Source organism: Martes martes (assembly GCF_963455335.1).
Source record: "Martes martes genome assembly, chromosome: 16".
Classification (NCBI taxonomy): domain Eukaryota; kingdom Metazoa; phylum Chordata; class Mammalia; order Carnivora; family Mustelidae; genus Martes; species Martes martes.
Window position 1 is genome coordinate 43,396,977 of NC_137904.1, and position 20,929 is coordinate 43,417,905.

Below are 20,929 nucleotides of genomic sequence, written 5' to 3' on the forward strand. Positions count from 1 at the left end.
CAGACAACTCGCTTTCCCTTCACTCTTCAACTTCCAATGGGCTGCTGTGGCAAATGTGATGCAGCACAACAGCTTTAGAGGTTTACCTTGGCTCGTGATTTTACCAAGCAAAGGAACGCAGTAAAATGATCTGCTTCAAACGCGGGTAGAAACGAGTAACGGAAACAGAAAACTATGAAACAGTCCCAATGCCGCAGTGAAGCTGTGACAGGTGGGCTCCTTCCACTCGGAAGTCCCAAAATGGCTGGGCGAGGAATCGGGGCCTCAGCTCTCCTCGCCCGGGGCCCACCCAAGGGAAGACAGGGGTCGCGGCACGCCCCCCGTACGTCACCGGTTACGTAATCCCGTTCGCCGGCAAACGTGCCGCAGGGCGGCCGCCCAGCCCCTAAGGCCCTCCCCCTGAAAAGCGCGGCGGCTAGTGTCGCACGTGAAGCATGCCGGGACTAGCTCCAGAGCCTCCCGGCAGCCCCTGCGACGGGCGCGGTACGTCAGGAGCTGGCCGGCGGCGGCCGTTCTTCGTAAGATGGCGGATCGGCGGCGGCAGCGCGCTTCGCAGGACACGGAGGACGAAGAGTCTGGTGCTTCGGGCTCGGACAGCGGCGGCTCCCCGGCGCGGGGCGGCGGGAGCTGCAGCGGTAGTGCTGGAGGCGGTGGCAGCGGCTCTCTGCCTTCCCAGCGCGGAGGCCGAGCGGGGGCCCTTCATCTGCGGCGGGTGGAGAGCGGGGGGGCTAAGAGCGCTGAGGAGTCGGAATGTGTGAGTACGCGCGGGTGGGGCGGGCCGGGGGGCGGGGTGTAGGTGGTGATGGGAAGCTAGGAGTTAATGGTAGACGCTGGGGCATGTTGTGTTAGAGAAGAGAGGTACCCCAGTGCAGTGTGTGTCCGGAGCCCCAAGGGGGGAGGAGCTGTTAGGGGTTTCTGGGGGAAGGGCAGAGCCGCTGCACATGAAAAGCGGATGTTTATTCAGAAATTGGGGCTGGAAGTGAAGGGGCCGGACCTCCCTTGGTTGCTACTTGTTAAAGATGTACCTTTCCTCATCTCCCTTTTCAAACATTTCGTGTTGAGTCCGCCCTTTGGAAATCAGGGAACTAACCCATGTCATTTTCTTTCGTTCAGGAGAGTGAAGATGGCATCGAGGGCGATGGTGAGTAGCATCATGACAAGTTTTTTGACCGTAAACTCAGATCACCTATTTCCACCAGTTGACATCCTCTCAGGCTGTTAAGGATTTGGAGGAGGGTGCTACAAAGCGGCTCTTTGTAGCACAGTGCCTACAAGCTGCGTATTAGCAGTGTGATCTTGTGCAAATCACTCTTTGACGCTGTTCCCCATTTGTAAATGGGGACTATAATTTTATCTTTCTGATAGGTTATTGTCAGAATTGAATGAGAGTCTTAACTTGACTTAAAAAGCAATCAGGGAATATATTTCGAATAATTTCTGTTTATTTTCTTTCTTTACATATTTCTGTTTTCTTTCAGCTGTGCTGTCGGATTATGAAAGTGCAGAAGACTCTGAAGTGAGTGTGATAGGTTCTTTTTTGTATGGTATATAGGTTGGAAATTTTTACATGTGTTTTAAAAACATGGACGCACCTGTGGTTCAAAAGTACCCATGACCTACTTGTTATTTCTCGTGTGCATTCTTCATTTATGCTTTTCAGAAACTATCATAAAAGGTCTTGTTTACTTAGAGTGAGGGAAGTTTGGTGCATGCCTCTTCAGGTTTCAGATTTTTTAACACTGTTAGTAGTTGACTTTTCACCCTGTCTGAAGAAAATAAGGTTCTAAATAGGATGAGAACATTCTGAAACCCTTCACAGGATGACAGTTCCTTTTATGCTGCTTAGGGAATGAAACCAGCTAGTTGGATATTTTCCCCAAGTATATCTGAAAACCATAAAATGGCAGGATTCTGAGTGGTTTTTATCAGAAACACCCCTCAGTTTATAGGGAGCTTTCTCCCTCTTAAATTCAGGAGAAATTTTCCATAAGCCAAGCTTTTGTGGTCTTATTTGTGTTGGTTGGTGCACTACTGGAGATACTATGAGAATGGCTGCTTGTTTCCTGGAGTTGTTGAATAAAAAGTCCTGAGTTCTGGAATTTGGGTCATGAGGTTATGGACAGGAGGAATTGGATTTTATATAATTTTATAGAACTCTTGGTACATTTTAGATTTCCATTGAGTGGTAGAGATGCAACAGTGAACGCTATACTACAATTTCTGTGTCTAGGAATGACTTAGGAAGTGAGATAAACATACAGACAGTTATATGATGTGACAACTGCTTGGGATAGAGTTAAGTAGGGTATTAATGGCTGAATACTGAATTCATCTTAGGCAATCAGAAAGAATAAGTTGAGTTAGTCAGGTCATGTTATAGGCAGAGGGAACAACAGCTGTGGAAGTCCAGACACAGGAGAGAAGACTGATTATTTGGAAACTTGAAAGTAGTTTGGTGTAGCTGGAACATTGTTGGGACAGGATGGATACCAGAAGTAAAGGCAAATCAGTGAACAGCGGCCAGATCATGAAGGGGTTTACTTGTTCCTTTTCTTCATTATGTACCTGCGTTGTGCTAGGCCCTGAAATAAAAGACATGGTTCTCCCCTCTGGAATTTGCATTTTGGGGGGAAGACAGACAATTAAACAAGTTATTAAAGTAATGTTTGGTAAGCCTCACAATATCAGAAGCATAAAGTGTTTTGGGAGCACATGGCAGGGGTAGCCAACTAACTGTTTGGAAATGCTTAGAGGATGAGATGTTAAAATAGAGACTTGAAAGGTGAGTGGGCGTGAGCAGAGGGAACACTGGGAAGAAGGTCTTGAAGGGATGGATGGCATGACAAGTTGGAGGATATGAAAAGTTTAGTGTGACTGGTGCTAAGTGATGGGTCTGGTCCAAATCTTAAAATACCTTGTGAACCCAATTAAAGTGGATTTGTGTTTTTTCTAGTTTTATTTTTTATTTATTTTTTAAAAAGATTTTATTTATTTATTTGACAGAGAGAGAGAAAGATCACAATAGGCAGAGAGGCAGGCAGAGAGAGAGGGGGGAAGCAGGCTCCCCGCTGAGCAGAGAGCCTGACGCGGGGCTCGATCCCAGGACCCTGAGGTCATGACCCAAGCTGAAGGCAGAGGCTTAACCCACTGAACCACCCAGGTGCCCCCCAGAGTAGCTTTTTCTAACTTCACAGAGCTCTTTCTTCTGTTGTTTTCCTATAGTCTTTAAAAAGAAAAGAAAACATGGCTTGCTTTCTGAGATTTCCTGCTCTCATTCCCTTTCCCAACATGTTTTGTAGCTTCTCTTCATTCCTCTTGCCCCCTCCTCAGTTTGATCCTTTTTTCAAGTTTTTCTTTGGTGTGGGACCCTATCTAGAAGAGAGCCCTGTCAGTTGCTGTCAGTTGAAGGGAGCTGTCAGTTGCAGGATTTCAGAGGGGATAGACAGCTCTAGCCCTTTCAGAGCTTCTTACTGGAGGAGTCTCACATTCAAATGCTATTGGAGATACTAAGGTCTGTCCTAGTTGCAACCCTTTGTCTTAGTTTAGCTTTCTGTCCAATACCTGTTGATTAGTTCAGGGTTCTTCTGTTCTCAGTTCCATTTACTACCTGTTCTCAGGTCCATTTACTACTCGTCTCTCTTGAGTACGGACACTAGTCTGATGCAGGTCTTATGGCTCTTGGTGCTTTATTCCTTTGTACTCATATTTTGGTATCTGGGGGATACTTTGTAACCTAGTTTTGTTATAAATGTTGTTTTTAAAGGGCTTAAATTGGGGCACCTGGGTGGCTCAGTGGGTTAGGGCCTCTGCCTTCCGCTCAGGTCATGGTCCCAGAGTCCTGGGATGGAGCCCCACATTGGGCTCTCTGCTCAGCAGGGAGCCTGCTTCCCTCTCTCTCTGCTTGCCTCTCTGCCTACTTGTGGTCTCTGTCTGTCAAGTAAATAAAATCTTTAAAAATTAAATTAAATTAAATTAAAAAGTAAAGGGTTTAAATTAGGACTTTGATTTTGCTATCTAGAAGCCCTCATTTCATGCGGAGATTTGAAGGGGTAAAAAACTATGATGCTCACTCTGGAAAACAACATGGAGGTTCCTCAGAAAGTTGAAAATAGAGCTACCCTACGACCCAGCAATCGCACTACTGGGTATTTACCCTAAAGATACAAATGGAGTGATCCGAAGGGGCACATGCACTCAAATATTTATAGCAGCAATATCCACAATAGCAAACTATGGAAAGAACCTAGGTGCCCATCAACAGATGAATGGTTAAAGAAGGTGTGGTATATATATATATATATACACACACACACACACACACACACACACACACACACACACACAATGGAATATTATGCAGCCATCAAAAGAAATGAAATCTTGCCATTTGCAACGATGTGGATGGAACTAGAGGATATTATGCTGAGCGAAATAAGTCATTCAGAGAAAGACCATGATATGATCTCCCTGATACGAGGAATTTTAGAGGCAGGGTAGGAGCTTCGGGGGTAGGGAAGGAAAAAATGAAACAAAATGAAACAAGATGGAATCAGGAGGGAGATAAACCATAAGAGACTCAATCTCACAAAACAAACTGAGGGTTGGTGGGGGGAGGTGGGTATGGAGAGGGTGGTTGGATTATGGACATTGGGGAGGGTATGTGATATGGTGAGTGCTGTGAAATGTGTAAGCCTGACGATTCACAGACCCGTACCGCTGGTCTGTGTTTTTGTGTAATGTATTTGCTGGGGGAAATAATACATCATATGTTAATAAAAATAATTAATTAAAAAAAAACAAAAAAAACTATGCTGCTGCCATTTTCCCAGAATCTTCCAAGAGGATTTTTTTAAAGAGACTTGACTGTGAAAAGGAGGCTAGAGAGATGGTGGCTGGAAAGAAGACTATGAGGTCAAGAGAGGTTTTGGTGGTTATTTTTTTCACATTGGAGAATCAGGTTAAAAATTGAAGGAAGGAGTGGAAAGGGAAAGAAAAGAAAGGCAGTAGATAATACGTGTACTGGTGTCCTTGATTGACTTTGTGAAAGGAAATAGGAAACAGCCAAAGGAAACATTTTCTTTTGTAATTATAGAGAGGTGGGAAGGAAAGGTATGGGGGAAGGAAACTGCTATTTTCTTCATTTTGTTTTCCTTATGAAATAGAAGGAAAGACATCTAGTAGGGAAGTTAGTGGAGGGAGGATCAAGGGAGGAATTTTGTTTTCCTTATGAAATAGAAGGAAAGACATTGAGTAGGGAGGTTAGTGGAGGGAGGATCAGGGGATGAATTTTCAGACTAAAGGGGGTTTAAGTAGTTGAGGTTGGAGGTGGCACTGATGTGTAACGTTATATGACTTTTTAAAGATTTTATTTATTTATTTGACAGACAGAGATCACAGGTAGGCAGAGAGGCAGGCAGAGAGGAAGGGAAGCAGGCTCCCTGCTGAGCAGAGAGCCCGATGCCGGGCTCGATCCCAGGACCCTGAGATCATGACCTGAGCCGAAGGCAGAGGCTTTAACCCACTGAGCCACCCAGGCGCCCCTATATGATCTTTTTTTAAAATCCCTTCTTTGATGATTAGTAGTCTGGTTGTAGACAAGGCAGACATTTAAGTTGATCCGGTCCTGGGCACAGGGGAGTGGCAAGGGACTTGGTGATTGGAATTTAGTAGTGATAGAAGTGAATAGGCCATGGGGACTAAAGAGAGAGGAAAGTTTAAAAAAAAAAAAAGAGAGAGAGAGAGGAAGGTGTGGAATAAGACTGGTAGGGAGAAGGTGGAAGGGTCAAAGGAATGGATATCTTAAGTTGGAGATGAGAGGATAATCGAATAAGAATAGGAGTAAAAGACAGGGGTTTTTGGTGTGTTTTTGTTGTTTTTTTGTTTGTTTTAAAGTAAACTCTAGGGGCTTTTGGGTGGCTCAGTTAAGCATCTGCCTTCAGCTCAGGTCATGATCTCTGGGGTCCTGGGATCAAGCTGAAAGTCTGACTCCCTGCTCAGCAGGGAGCCCATTTCTCCCTCTCCCTCTGCCACTTCCCTTGCTTGTGCTCTCTCACTCTCTCTATATCAAATAAGTAAGTAAAATATTTTAAAAATAAGATAAAAAAAATGAATAAACTCTACTCTCCCAACACGGGCCTCAAACTCATGACCCTGAGATCAGTCATGCCTGCTCTATAGGCTGAGGCAGCCAGGGGCCCCTAGGCAGGTTTTTTTTTTTTTTAAGCAGCTTTATTGAGATATAATTGCATACCATACAATTTATTTAAAATGTACAGTTCTGTGGGTTTTTTTGTATATACATAGATATATGCAGTTATTACCACGATTGATTTCAGGACGTTTTCATCACCTTGAAAAAAAACCTTGTATTCTTCAGCTGTTACTCCCCCTGCCCCCTAGTTCCTCCATCCTCATCCCCTGGTCCCTAAGCAATTAGACATCTACTTTTTGTGTCTAGGAGTTTTCCTATCCTGGCCTTCCATATGAATGGAATCATAATATATGAACTTTTGTGACTGGCTTCTTTCACTTAACATTATGTTTTCACAATTTTCATTCATGTTGTACCATGTATCAGTACTTAATTCCTTTTTATGGCTGAGTAACATTACATTGTATGGGTATACCACATTTTCTTTATCAGTTCATTCATTGATGGACATGGGGTTTCTATTTTTTTATGTATTATGAATAATGTTACTATAAACATTAGTGTACAATTTTTTGTGTGGATGTGTGTTTTCATCCCTTGGCTATGTATCTAGGAATGGAGTTGCTGAGTCATATGGTAATTTTTTTCTTTTTTAAATCTTTTTCCTCTCAAAGGTTACTTTTTTTTTTTTAAGATTTTATTTATTTGACAGAGAGAGACACAGCGAGAGCAGGAACATAAGCTGGGGGAAGGAGAGAGGGAAAGCAGGCTTCCTGTCAAGCAGGGAGCCTGATATGCAGCTTGATTCCAGGACCCTGGGATCATGAACTGAGCTAAAGGCAGTCACTTAACAACTGAGCCACCCAGGTGCCCCAAAGATTACTTTTCATTTATTTATTTGAGAGAGAGAGAGAGCAAGCATGAGAAGGGGGAGGGGCAGAGGGAGAGGGACAAGCAGATTTCCCACCAAGTGAGAAGCCTAAAGCAGGACCTGATCCCAGGATCATTGCCTGCGCCAAAGTCAGATGCCTCATCCACTGAGCTACCCAGGTGCCCCATGGTAACTATGTTTAATTGTCTGAGGAACTGTCCAGCTGTTTTCCAAAGCAGCTACACATTTTACATTCCCAACAGCAATATATGGAAATTCCAGTTTCTTCATGTACTCACCAGCATGTAATTTTCTTGCCTTGACTTTTTGATTCTAGCCATCCTAGTAAGTATGCAATGGTGCCTCGTTTTGATTTGCACTTCCCTGATGACTAGTAATGTTGAGCAGTTTTCCTTGTATATCTTCCATTTGTGTATCTTCCTTGGAAAACATGCCTACTTGGATACTTTGTCCATTTTTTAATTGGGCTGTCTTTTAATTGAGTTGTAAGAATTTTTTTTAAGGTTTTTATTTATTTGAGAGAGAATGAGAGAGAGAGAGAGAGAGAGCATGAGAAGGGGGAGGGTTAGAGGGAGAAGCAGACTCCTCGCCAAACAGGGAGCCCAGTGCCGAACTTCATCTGTGGACTCCAGGATCATGACCTGAGCCGAAGGCAGTTGCTTAACCAACTGAGCCACCCAGGTTCCCTTGAGTTGTAAGAATTTGTTATAAAATATTCTAGATAAAAGTTCCTTATCGGGGGCACCTGGGTGGCTCAGTGGGTTAAAGCCTCTGCCTTCGGCTCAGGTCATGATCCCAGAGTCCTGGAATCGAGCCCTGCATCTGGCTCTCTGCTCAGCGGGGAGCCTGCCTCCTCCTCTTTCTCTGCCTGCTTCTCTGCCTACTTGTGATCTCTGTCTGTCAAATAAATAAATAAAGTCTTAAAAAAAAAAAAAAGCTCCTTATCAGATACATGATTTGCACATCTTTTTTTTCCTATTCTGTGGGTTTTCTTTTTACTTTCTTGATGGTGTCAGGTTTCAGTTTTTATAAAGTCCAATGTATCTTTTTTTCTTTTTGCTCTTGCTTTTGATGCCCTAAGAAGGCTTTTCTGAATCCATGCCAAAACCAGAGTCGTGAAGATTAACTCCTATGTTTTCTTGTAAGAGTTCTATAGTTTTAGCTCTTATATTTAGGTTTTTGATCCATTTTGAGTTAAAAAAGGTATTTTTTCAGAAAGAGAGCACAAATGGGAGGAAAGGAAGAGGGAGAAGTTGATTCCCCACTGAGTGGGGATCCTGACTGGGGCTCAATCCCAGGACCCTGGTATCATGACCTGAGCTGAAAGCAAACACCTAGCCGACTGAGCCACCCAGGTGCCCCAATTTTTTTTTAAGATATATTTATTTGAGAGAGAGAGAAACAGCATGTGTGCCCGCAGTGGGGAGGGACAGCGGGAGAGAGAGAGTTCTTTTTTCAGATTTTATATATTTTTTTTGACAGAGCACAAGCAGGGGGGAGGGAAGCAGCAGGCAGAGGGAGCAGGAGAAGCAAGCTTTCCACTGAGCAGGGAGCATGATAAACTGGGCTTGATCCCAGGACCCTAGGATCATGACCCAAGTCAAAGGCAGATGCTTAACTGAGCCACCAGGGAGAGAGAAGAGAGGCTTAAGCAGACTCCTCACAGAACATGGATCCTGAAGGAGGGGTCAATCTCACAACCCTGAGATTACCACCTGATCCGAAACCAAAAGTTGGATGCTTAACTGACCGTGCCACCATTTTTTGAGTTAATTTTTGTATATGGGGTGAGGTAAGAGTCTAAGGCCAGTTTTTTACTCGTGGCAGTTTTGATCAAAGGAGTATTTAAGAGTTTTTAAAGAGAGGCAGGTCTACTTTTTAAAAAACGTACAGCATAAAAATGAAATGTATAAGGGTGCCTGGGTGGCACAGTTAAATGTCCTGACACTTGGTTTCAGCTTGAGTAGTTATCTCAGGGTTGTGAAATGGAGCCCCACATTGGGCTCCATGCTCAGCGTGGAATCTGATGGAAATTCTCTCTCTCTCCCTGCCCCTCCTGCTTGTGCTTTCCCTCTCTCTCAATAAATAAATCTTTATAAATAAATAAAGTTAAGTAAAATGTATAGGATGGTTCTCTTGGTTGACTCAGTGAGCAGAGCATGCCACTCTTGATCTCAGGGTCATGAGTTCAAGCCCCATGTTGGGTATGGGGCGTACTTAAAAAAAAAAATGTATAGCAGTTCCAGATATGAGTTGTCTGGAGTGTGGCTATGGAAGCAGATGCCTGTAGCAGAGGTGAAGACTGTGAGCACCTTGCCAGTCTTCTGGGTCAGTGGCAGGGTGGGCTGATGCAAGGCATAGAGGTGTGGCTAGGTAACAGGAGCTTCAAGGGATTAGGAGTTTAAAGTGAGGCTGGAGAACTTAGATCTGGAAGAGATACTGAGGATGAGGAAGATAAGAACTCTACCTCATACTCTTGAGATATGTAGGGAATGAAAGAATGGGCTAAAACTTCTGTGTGAGAATGCTGCCAGGGAAGCAGTTGCTTTAGGGGAGAGCTAACTTCAGAGTTGGGAAGAGCATTCATTGAAGGTAAAATCAGCAGTGGGGGAGTTTGTCTCTGGAAAGGATTTTGGTGTCAGCTCTTGGCCAAAGCAGTGTGATCTTGGGGTAGCACCTTTTGGCTTCAGTAGGTGCCAGATTTTGATTCTAATTTGTAGTCTCCTCAGCATTACCCTGTTTGTATCTTTCTGTCCTGCCCTGGAAATAAAATTAGTTTCTCATTTGGAATAAAAGAGTTGCCTCATTTGACATTCCACCATGGACTGGAGGGGGTAGAGCATAAAACAAAGTTCTCTCATTAATCATGCTAATACTGTTTTAAGATGTTTGAATTCAGTCTGTGTGTGTGTGTGTGTTTGGTGGGGACTAATGAATTAAGGTCACATATGCATATCGAACAAGACTTGCAGTTTTGTCTTCAGAACATGCAGGGAACATAGGATCAGGGAAAGAACTAAAGGATTACTGCCCATCCATCGCCGTGTCAAGGAGAGGGATAACTCTTTTGACTGAGGGGACATGGGAAGAATCAAGGGTGCTTGGTTATTAAAAAGCTATGGGTAAGGCACCTGGTGGCTCATTTGGTTAAGCAACTGCCTTCATCTCAGGTCGTGATCCTGGAGTCCCAGGATCAAGTCTGGCATCGGGCTCCCTGCTCGACAGGGAGTCTGCTTCTCCCTCTGACCCTCCGCCTTCTCATGCTCTCTCTCTTTCTCTAATTCTCTCTCTCTCTCTCAAATAAATAAATAAGGTCTTTAAAAAAAAAAAATCTTAAAAAAAAAAAAAGGTGTGGGTAGGGGTGCCTGGGTGGCTCAGTCGGTTCAGCATCTGCCTTTGGCTCAGGTCATGATCTCAGGGTCCAGGGATCAAGCCCCACATTAGGCTCCCTGCCCAGTGGGGAATTCACTTGTCCCTCTCCCTCTGCACCTCATCCCTGCTCGTATTCTCTCTCTTGCTTGCTCTGCTCTCATTCAAATAAAATCATAGAGGGGCGCCTGGGTGGCTCAGTGGGTTAAGCCCTCTGCCTTCGGCTCAGGTCATGATCTCAGGGTCCTGGGATCAAGCCCCGCATCAGGCTCTCTGCTCAGCAGGGAGCCTGCTCCCCCCTCCACCTCTGCCTGCCTCTCTTACTTGTGATCTCTTTCTCTCTGTCAAATAAATAAATAAAATCTTAAAAAAAAGATGTAAGCCACTGTTTCCCTATTTGAGAGTAAATAGTGCCTTGAGAAATCATACAAAGGGTTTGCAAGTTCAGTGTTCAGCTTATTATTTATAGACTAAATCTACATCTCCCACCTTTATGCAGTACTGTTTTTGAATATATAAATTAATGCAACATAAATTTATTTTGATGTATTGAATGTATAGTAGTTGTTTGTCATACGTTTTTTTCAGTCAGTGAATATTATACCAAGTTATTGTCTAATGGAGATCCATGAAAATTTTAAAGCCTGAAAAGAAGGTCCACATAATCTAAAAGGTTGAGAATCTGCCTAAAGAGATGGGAGAATTAGGGGCGCCTGGGTGGCTCAGTGGGTTAAAGCCTCTGTCTTCGGCTCGGGTCATGATCCCAGGGTCCTGGGGTTGAGCCCCGCATCGGGCTCTCTGCTCGGCGGGGAGCCTGCTTCCCTCTCTCTCTCTGCCTGCTTGTGATCTCTGTCTGTCAAATAAATAAATGAAATCTTTAAAAAAAAAAAAAAAGAGATGGGAGAATTCACAACTTGAGTTGAAGTGTAATTTTTAGGCCCTGCATGTTTAAGAAATAATCCATGAAGAGGGAGAGAAATTATCAACAAAGATAGGTCTCCTTCTGTATGCTTGGCAGTTTAAAGCCTCCCTTTCATATTTCCTGGGCTCCTTCCCCAGAGGCTACCAATGTTAACATTTCTTTCCATGTCCTGGAAAACTTAAATGGGTCTGTATAAATGTATGTACATTTATTTTTTCTGTTGTGCTTTTTTAAAGTGCCCCATCCTTCAGAAATTTTAGTAAGGGTATTGATATGTTTGTTTTTAATTCTTACATTATATTAAAATTTCATTGGAAAATGTTCACTTAAAGAATGGGGAAAAAAATGCACTGTTTTGAACTGACAGGGTAACTTTTTTCAGGGTGAAGAAGGGGAGTACAGTGAAGAGGAAAACTCCAAAGTGGAGCTGAAATCAGAAGCCAATGATGCTGCTAATTCTTCAGCAAAAGAAGAGAAAGGAGAAGAAAAGCCTGACACCAAAGGCACTGTGACTGGAGAGAGGCAGAGTGGGGATGGACAGGTCAGTGTCCACCAAAGGCCTCCACTTTGGGCGTCAGAATAAGGGCTCTTAACCTTGGAGAGAATAAGGAGCCCTTTATCTGTTTTCTAGGAGAGCACAGAACCTGTGGAGAACAAAGTGGGTAAAAAGGGCCCTAAGCATTTGGATGATGATGAAGATCGGAAGAACCCAGCATACATACCCCGGAAAGGGCTTTTCTTTGAGCATGATCTTCGAGGACAAACACAGGAGGAGGAAGTCAGGTAACAGCCTCTTGTTGCTACTGTGTAGTACATATTTAGTGCTTACTATAGGCCAGGCACTTTGCTGATTTACTGCTCACAGTACTTTAAGGTTATTATGATTGTCCTTTTTGTACAAATGAGGAAAGTGAGGCTTAGGATCTTTGGTAACTCTTGGTGGAGGAGCTGGGATTCGGATACATACTTCACTGCCTTCCTTAGTCTGAGGCTCAAGCCTCTGGGACATGAAGTACTTGTGTAAGCTGCTTTACAAGCAAGAGATATTTCCAGGGTGCCGAGTAGTTTGAGGTAGTCTCCCCTTGTTTCTGTGCCTGTTCTGTTTGAGCCCAGCAGGCCCTGCGATGCTGTGATTCACTCTTGGTTTTGTGCGCTCCATCTGGGAAGATGGGGAGACCAGTGAAGTTCTTCCTGTTTCTCTGCCCAACCTTCTTTTTTTTTCGTGTACGTATTTACTTGGGAGAGTCTGCCTACCTAAGATACTTCTCCCTGGTTTTATCCAGACCCAAGGGGCGTCAGCGAAAGCTCTGGAAGGATGAGGGTCGCTGGGAACATGACAAGTTCCGGGAAGATGAACAAGCTCCAAAGTCCCGACAGGAGCTCATTGCCCTTTATGGCTATGATATCCGCTCAGCTCACGATCCCGATGACATCAAACCCCGAAGAATCCGGAAGCCTAGGTGAGAAAGTTTTGGTTTACACTGTTTATATTTGTAGAAAGAACTGTGCTTTCTATTTATTTATTTATCTACTTACTTATTTATTTATTTTTAAGATTTTATTTATTTATTTGACAGAAATCACAAGTAGGCAGAGAGGCAGTCAGAGAGAGAGATGGGGAAGCAGGCTCCTGGCAAAGCAGAGAGCCCAATGCGGGGCTCGATCCCAGGACCCTGAGACCATGACCTGAGCTGAAGGCAGAGGCTTAACCTGTTGAGCCACCCACGCGCCCCAGAACTCTGCTTTTTAAAATGCCATTCCAGCCTGTAATTCAGTGGATGAGGAATATGGGAAGTCTCCCTGACCTTCAGTTTAGATCTTTAGTGGTCTCTCTTATTATTATTTCTTTTCTTAAGCCTTTGTTGTTCCATTTATTCAGGTTTGGGAGTCCTCCACAAAGAGATCCAAACTGGATTGTTGAGCGACCAAACAAGTCCCATCGCCACCAGGGTCCTGGGGGCACCCTACCACCAAGGACATTTATCAATAGGAATGCTGCAGGGACTGGCCGAATGTCTGCTCCCAGGAATTACTCTCGATCTGGGGGCTTCAAGGAAGGTCGTGCTGGTTTTAGGCCTATGGAGGCTGGTGGGCAGCATGGTGGTCGGTCTGGTGAGACTGTTAAACATGAAAGCAGTTACCGATCACGGCGCCTAGAGCAGACTCCTATGCGGGACCCATCTCCAGAAGCTGATGCTCAGGTGCTTGGCAGTCCCGAGAAGGAAGAGGCGGCCTCAGAGATACCAGCTGCTGCTCCCGACACTGCACCACCAGCCCCTGACAGGCCTGTTGAGAAGAAATCCTACTCCCGGGCAAGAAGAACCAGAATCAAAGCTGGAGATGCAGTCAAGATTGCAGAAGAGGTGCCCCCTCCACCCGAAGGGCTAAACCCAGCACCTCAAGTCCCAGATACTACCCCTCCTCCACCTGCTAAGACTGGAAACTGGGAGGCTCCAGTGGATTCTACAACAAGTGGACTTGAGCAAGACGTGGCACAACTAAATATAACAGAGCAGAATTGGAGTCCGGGGCAGCCTTCATTCCTGCAACCACGTGAGCTTCGGGGTAGGTACTTTAGGATTAGTGACTAGCTTTTTTCCTTGTGCATCATTGGGTTTGTGGGCATGGGATTTAGGTCTCAGGGATATGGGGTCTGACAGATATCTTTGTTCTCATTAACTGAAAGAAACAGATGGATTCGTGGGTATATTCATCCAAAGACCTCAGAGAAGTTTTATCTGTTACCCAAGACTACCCCTACTACTTGGCCTACTATTACCTGACTAGTCATCAATACAGAGCTCCTGCATGCAGAATCTTTTACCCATTCTCCGTAGGAAAAGTTGGAAGACAGTGGCAATATTCTTATTATATGAGCTAATGGTTGAATGTTTGAAGGCAGAGACAGACTTACTTGAATTTGGATGAGAATTGTCTAGTCTCTTTGAAAGGAAAGCCTAAAGGAATTCCTTAATGGAGAACTAGGCTGCCCTATAGAACTTTCATAGTGTCAGAAGTTTTTGAATATTTGTAATGTGGCCAGAATGACTGAGGAACTGAACTTTTATTTAATTGAGATTTAAATAATCATATGTGGCTACTGGATATCACAATGGACAGCATAGTTCTAGAAGCTGGGACCTATTTACCATCGTTCTTGCCCATCTGTCTTTGTCTCCCTCCAGTCAGGTAGATCAAAGGATCCTTTCCTTAGTTTCTGAAATCTGATTTGAACTTAAAATTGATAAACTAAAAATTGATAATCCTCATTTGGACTGGGAATTTCTTTCTTTCTCTCTTTTTTTTTTTCTTTTAAGATTTTATTTATTTATTTGACAGAGAGATCACAAGTAGGCAGAGAGGCAGGCAGAGAGAGGAAGGGGGAAGCAGGCGCCCCGCTGAGCAGCGAGCCCGATGTGGGGCTCGATCCCAGGACCCTGGGATCATGACCTGAGCCGAAGGCAGAGGCTTAAACCACTGAGCCACCCAGGTGCCCCTGGACTGGGAATCTCAGCATCCTTCTCTGGTGTGCATGATTTTTGAATACCAAAAACCCGTGTAGCCTAAACTGGACCTGGAGTTGATCATAGGATGAGGAGTATACCCTTCTACTGGTATCTTATTACCATTGGAAGACAATCTCTAAAATACCCTTTTTTGTCCTGAGTCATTTTCAGCCAGAGAGGAGTATCTTCCCAGACTTCCAGCCTAGAACTCTGTGGCCAAGAACAATTGGGCAGATTCACAGAATGTCCAGTTGTTTCTCAAACGAGGGCTGAGATTTTTCAATATGTTTGATAATGGACTGTGCTGATTATAACCTCCCAGGGATTCTGTACCGGGAAATATTTAGTGGGAAAATTGCATTTTCTCATTGAAGTCCTTTTTTTTCCACATTCAAAGGCTTTTTATTGCTGTACTCAGCTTGCATACAGTAGGGGCAAATTTCTAAATGCTATTGACAGGAAGCAGAGATAGTTTATTATTATTTTTGTTTCGTTTTGTTTTTTTTAAAGATTTTATTTATTTATTTGACAGATCACAAGTAGGCAGAGAGGCAGGCAGGGAGAGAGGGGGAAGCAGGTTCCCCACTGAGCAGAGAGTCCAATGTGGGGCTCAATCCCAGGACCTTGAGACCATGACCTGAGCCAAAGGCAGAGGCTTTACCCACTGAGCCACCCAGGCAACCTGCAGAGATGCTTTAAAAGGAATTTTGTCAGTTTAAAAGAAGTAAGCAGTTCCCCATGTTGTATTCTTTAACTTGTCAATTTTCTTGATCTTCTCTTTAGTCCCACTCATACCTATCTGCTCTTAAGCCGTGACTTTTTTTTTTTTTTCTGTGTCACAGGTATGCCCAACCACATACATATGGGAGCAGGACCTCAGTTTAACCGGATGGAAGAAATGGTACAGAAAGGGAAAGGGAGTTATTGGGGGAGGGGGCTGCATGCAACAGCTGTTCATGGTTTAAACTAAGATAACATTTTGGGAGTCAGTGTTTCATTGATTTACCCATATTTCTTTTAATTTGTCTCTCCAGAAAGGGTAGCAGGCCCCAGGTTTAGATCTTGATGTTTCTCGTTGGTTTTTCAATTTATTTTGCAAATCCTTTTCTTTCTTTTTTTTTAAAGAGAAAGAGTGCAGAGCAAGGGGTAGGGGAGCAGTTCAGAGGGAGAGGGAGAAAGAGAACCTAAGCAGTTCCCCACGCTCAGCTCAGCACAGAGCCCAATGTGGGTCTTGATCTCGTGACCTTGAGATCATGACCTGAGCCAAAATCAGAAGTTGATCACTTAGCCTACTGAGCCCAGGCGCTCCTACTCTTTTTTTTTTTTTTTTCCCCTTTATTTAAGTAATCTTTATACCCGTATGGGGCTCAAACTCACAACCCCAAGATGAAGAATTGCATGCTCTTCAGACTGGGCCAGTCAGGCGCCCCTCATTTTGCAAATACACATGCCATGTACCAGGTGTGTGTTTTGTAGCACCTGAAGGAGGGTGGGACTTGATATGAGAGTCAGCTCTCTGGGAGTCTTTTTGCTCAGACCTCTTTATTTCAGGGTGTCCAGGGTGGGCGAGCCAAACGCTATTCATCTCAGCGGCAAAGACCTGTGCCAGAGCCCCCTGCTCCTCCTGTGCACATCAGTATCATGGAGGGACATTATTACGATCCACGTGAGTTTTTTCTTATTATTGGGGCACCTTTCTTGGCAGCCCAAAGTGAACTAAGAGACCAGCCTCTTGCCTTCTGACTTCTCGCAGTGGTTATCAGACATTGTCTGGCTGCTGTTTTCTTCACATGGAAAATTGAGAACATCTTTTAAAGGGTTTGGGGGACAAGGAGATTTGTCCATGTGATATGAAGAGTGAGGGTTTATGAGAGTCCCAATGTGATATCTTACAGTGCAGTTCCAGGGACCAATCTATACCCATGGTGACAGCCCTGCCCCACTGCCTCCCCAGGGCATGATTGTGCAGCCAGAAATGCACCTTCCCCACCCAGGTAAGCTTTGCCCCTCTGCTTGTATGCTTCCAGTACATGAGGATATGTGTTGGGGGCTTCACAGACTCCATCCTCCTGAGCTCTGTGCTGCTTGCTCACAAGGCTAGCCACTCTGGCTGCTTGGGCAACTAACTCCTCTTGGGTCCATCCTGAGGACTTCCATCCTGAGTCTGTGCTGAGCAGGGCAGCCAAGCCATCCCATGGAAATGGTGCCATCCTCTGTTTCAGTTTTTGTTTTCCTTTTCCTGTGCAGGTTTACATCCCCACCAGACTGCGGCACCTCTGCCCAATCCGGGCCTCTATCCCCCACCAGTGTCCATGTCTCCAGGGCAGCCACCACCTCAGCAGTTGCTTGCTCCTACTTACTTTTCTGCTCCAGGCGTCATGAACTTTGGTAATCCCAGTTACCCTTATGCTCCAGGGGCACTGCCTCCCCCACCGCCGCCTCATCTGTATCCTAATACGCAGGTGAGATGGCTAATGAGCAGATTTTTCTAGGTACACATCCTTTAAATCAGACAAGCATGTGGTATGGGGAGAATGCTCAAGGAATTTGAGAGAATATTTCATTGCCACTGATTTTGCGTATGGCGCCAGGATGCCTCTTGGTGGTCAGGAGCTGGAAATGCAGCTTATGTAATGCCCATCATCTGTTTATTCTCTTTTGTTTGTTTGTTTCTTTCTTTTTAAAGATTTTATTTATTTGAGAGAGGAAAGAGAGAGTGTGCAAATGTGAGCAGGGGGAGGGGGAAGAGGGAGAAGCAGACTCATGGGACTCGATCCCAGGCCCCTGGGATCATGACCTGAGACAAGGCAGTTGCTTAATGGACTGAGCCACTTAGGCACCCTCTTCTGTTTCTTTAATGGTGTTTCATTCAAGTGCTTCGGTATGTCTTAGGTGGCCATGTCTGCTATTTATTCAGTTGAACGGAGGAGCTATATTATCCTTACCCTCCCTGTACTGCTTAACTCCCAACAGGTTGACACCGTCCGGTTTGTGAAGGGTCACCATTGAGCTCAGCCTCTTCCGTTTTTCAGTTGAGGGTAGGAATCAGAGAAAGCTAAGTAGTACTTTGAAGAAGTACGAACCAGAACATAAGGATATAGTAAGGCAGAAATGAATAATCACTTATTTTAAAGGGGAACAGCTTAGAGATTTATAAAATTCCTTAGTACATTTATTTTTTTACCTGAATAATATTTCCTGTTCATCCTAGTTTAGGTGAATTTATCCCTAACTTTTTTCCTTCTACCTTATTGGGGTCGCAGGCCCCATCACAGGTATATGGAGGAGTGACCTACTATAACCCCGCCCAGCAGCAGGTGCAGCCAAAGCCCTCCCCACCCCGGAGGACTCCTCAGCCAGTCACCATCAAGCCCCCACCACCTGAGGTATGAGAGCTGCTTCCAACATCAGTGGGCTTTCCTTTCTCCTAGAAGATTTCTCTCCTTTTCTGGGTGTGTCTCCATGGTTGGTCGGTTGGTCTTTTTAATGACTGGTAACAAATTCTAACTTTCTTATTTCAGGTTGTAAGCAGGGGTTCCAGTTAATAGGAGTTTCTAAATATTTTAAATCAAACATCATACAAAAGTAAGTATATATGTACTACGGTTCTCATAATTTTTTTTGAGATTTTATTTATTTATTTGAGAGAGAAAGGGCAAGCATGAGTGGGGGGAGGGTCAAAGGGAGAAGCATACTCCCTGTTGAGCAGGGAGCCCGATGCGGGACTCGATCCTGAGACTCCAGGATCATGACCTGAGCTGAAGGCAGTCGCTTAACCAACTGAGCCACCCAGGTGCCCTGATTCTTATAAATTCTTAAAACTAATGCTCCTGGTTACTTGCTTAACAATCCCCTAATTAATGCTTCAAGTTGTAATCATGAGATATCTTATGGGGAAGCTTACAGGAGTCTCAAAATTGGCCAGCTGCTTTGTTTTGCAAATGTGCTGAGCAGGGTTGAAGCAGAAATCATTGTTAACTTGGCGGAATTTCATTTGGGAAGCTGCAAGGAAAAAATGCAGGAGGATATTCTTTTTTAAGGAAAGGGGAAATCTAAATTTGAGATGTTCGTAGCAGAGCTAATTTTAAAGGTCATGAAGAAAGACCATGGGGGTTTTGTTGTTGATTTGTTAGGGACTTTATTTTAAAACACATTATTTAGAAATGTGGCTTTTTGAAAATAGCTAATGCTTTGATGATTCTTCCCTTTTCCCCACCACTGTTAGAGAACCCAGGAAAGAAGACAAATACAACTGGCTGTGTACTCCCAGGAGGGCTTCAAAGATATAGGGTGGCTCCTACCAGCAAGCAGCTGAATGAGAAGGACCCCTGACCTCCTCTGAGGACAGGCTCTGTTGGAGAAAGGGACAAACAAGTGGACTTCCTCCCCTCTCCACTCTACTTGAGTTGGCTGTGCTCAGAGGAGCAGAGATCCAGCCAGCTCAGGCTTCTGGGTCTACATCTAGAAGCCCATGTCTTTTACTCTTCATTTTTTCCTGGGAAATTCAAGTGTCTTCTCCCAGGGAAGCTCCTTCCTGTTTGTTTTGTTTCTTAAGATGTTTGTTTTTAAAGCCTGGCTTGCTATTTATTCATTTAGTTTCTTTCTCTCTCTGCCTTTAAATGAGACAGGTTAATTCTTCTGATTTTCTAGCTCCTCTTGGTTTCCCTTTTGGATTTTCCCTGCATCCCAGGTAATTGAAATTTTACCAGCCAGTTTTCCCCCACCAAGCCTGCAAAGAGGTGGCCTTTCATTTTTGGCCGTCCTTTGTTGTTGTATACTTGGATTCTCTAATTCCTCTAACCCTGTGGAAGCAGAGCTGTCCACAGAGTGTTTCATTGTGGAGAAAAGCTCAAAGTGTGTGGTAGGAGCCCTACTTGACTTCTGTTTTCAGGAATCTGAGCCTCCATCAGTCCCTGTACTGTGGTAGGCATCAGTCCTCTACTTGAGGGCAAAGTCTCTACAGTGGAGAGAGATGGCAAACCAGATGCTTTTGTGAGAAAGGGAAAGTGGAGTAAGGCTTTGCATCTTAGGGGACTATATTCATATAGTCCTCAGGGCTCAGTCTTTGAGGTAAGTGGAATTAGAGGGCCCTGCTTCTCTTCTTTCCATCCCTCCTATGACACCCCCTTTCCAGTTGCTGTGGACCAATGCATCTCTCTAGAGGCAGATACTGTCCAGCAAGCTACCTTGTACTTTACGGTTGCTCTTCTCCATGTCTTTCCTGCTACAAGTGTTTTAGATGTTACTACCTGATTTTCCCCAAGTTCTGCTCCTGTCCTTGCAAACAGAAGATAACACATCTGGGCTTCAGGCCTAAGGAAACCAGTCACTTTCGGGGCAAGGGTTCCTCCCTCTTCCTCCCTATCCACGGCACCGAACCACTCCCTTGTTGCCTCTGCAGGAGAAATTCCTGTTGCTGCAGCACTTGCGTCTGCCCGGAGTAACTTGGCCACTGTCCCAGTCCTACAGAACGTGAGGGAGATGGTGGTGGCTGTGTCTCCCCAAGTAATGTCACTGTTTCTATTCCTTCTCTCCAGCAGCTAATCTAACCACTCTTTGAGTCACAGAGTGACAGAGTGTGGGGTGGGGAGTGGGGAGAGGCACTCAAGCTGTAAACTCCAAGGAGGAAATAACTAAGAGATTCTTCCAGGGGTGGCTGATGGTTGTGCCTTTTGTAGGCTGTCCCCTTTGCCTTAAACCTGAAGATGTCTCCACAAGCCTGTGGGCAGCATGCCCAGATTCCCAGACCTTAAGACACTGTGACAGTTGTCTCTGTTGGTCCACTGTGTTTCGTTGCAAGAATTTCTCCATGTGTGTTGTTGTTTGTTACCGTTTTAAAGGGTGCACATTTGTGATCAGCATTGTGACTTGGAGATAATAAAATTTAGACTGTAAACTTGGCTCCTTTGCCAGTGTTTTGCATGAGTCTTGATTTGGGAGGGATAGGAGAGGTCTTGCTGGTTCCCCAGAGCCACAGTCACAACTCCTGCCAACTCAGGATTTGTGAAGTGGAAGCCCCGAGAGGTGAGGAGCCCACAGGTGTGTCTGTACTCCCCATTGGTTATCTTCTCCTAACCCCATTGCCTCAT

General features: G+C 44.7%; 1 protein-coding gene across 1 annotated transcript; it reads left to right on the top strand.

Annotated features, from left to right (window-relative positions):
* Window positions 1–501: 501 nt before the first annotated feature.
* On the top strand, window positions 502–20,741 carry CASC3 (CASC3 exon junction complex subunit). The gene is made up of 14 exons (XM_080826859.1): window positions 502–754; window positions 1,114–1,141; window positions 1,479–1,516; window positions 11,717–11,875; window positions 11,966–12,117; window positions 12,618–12,794; window positions 13,214–13,899; window positions 15,683–15,741; window positions 16,392–16,506; window positions 16,736–16,834; window positions 17,088–17,302; window positions 18,104–18,226; window positions 18,362–18,425; window positions 19,066–20,741. The coding sequence occupies exons 1-13, from the start codon at window positions 524–526 to the stop codon at window positions 18,383–18,385; spliced, it is 2,106 nt and encodes a 701-aa protein (XP_080682985.1). The 5' UTR covers window positions 502–523; the 3' UTR covers window positions 18,386–18,425; window positions 19,066–20,741.
* The last annotated feature ends 188 nt before the right edge of the window (window positions 20,742–20,929 follow it).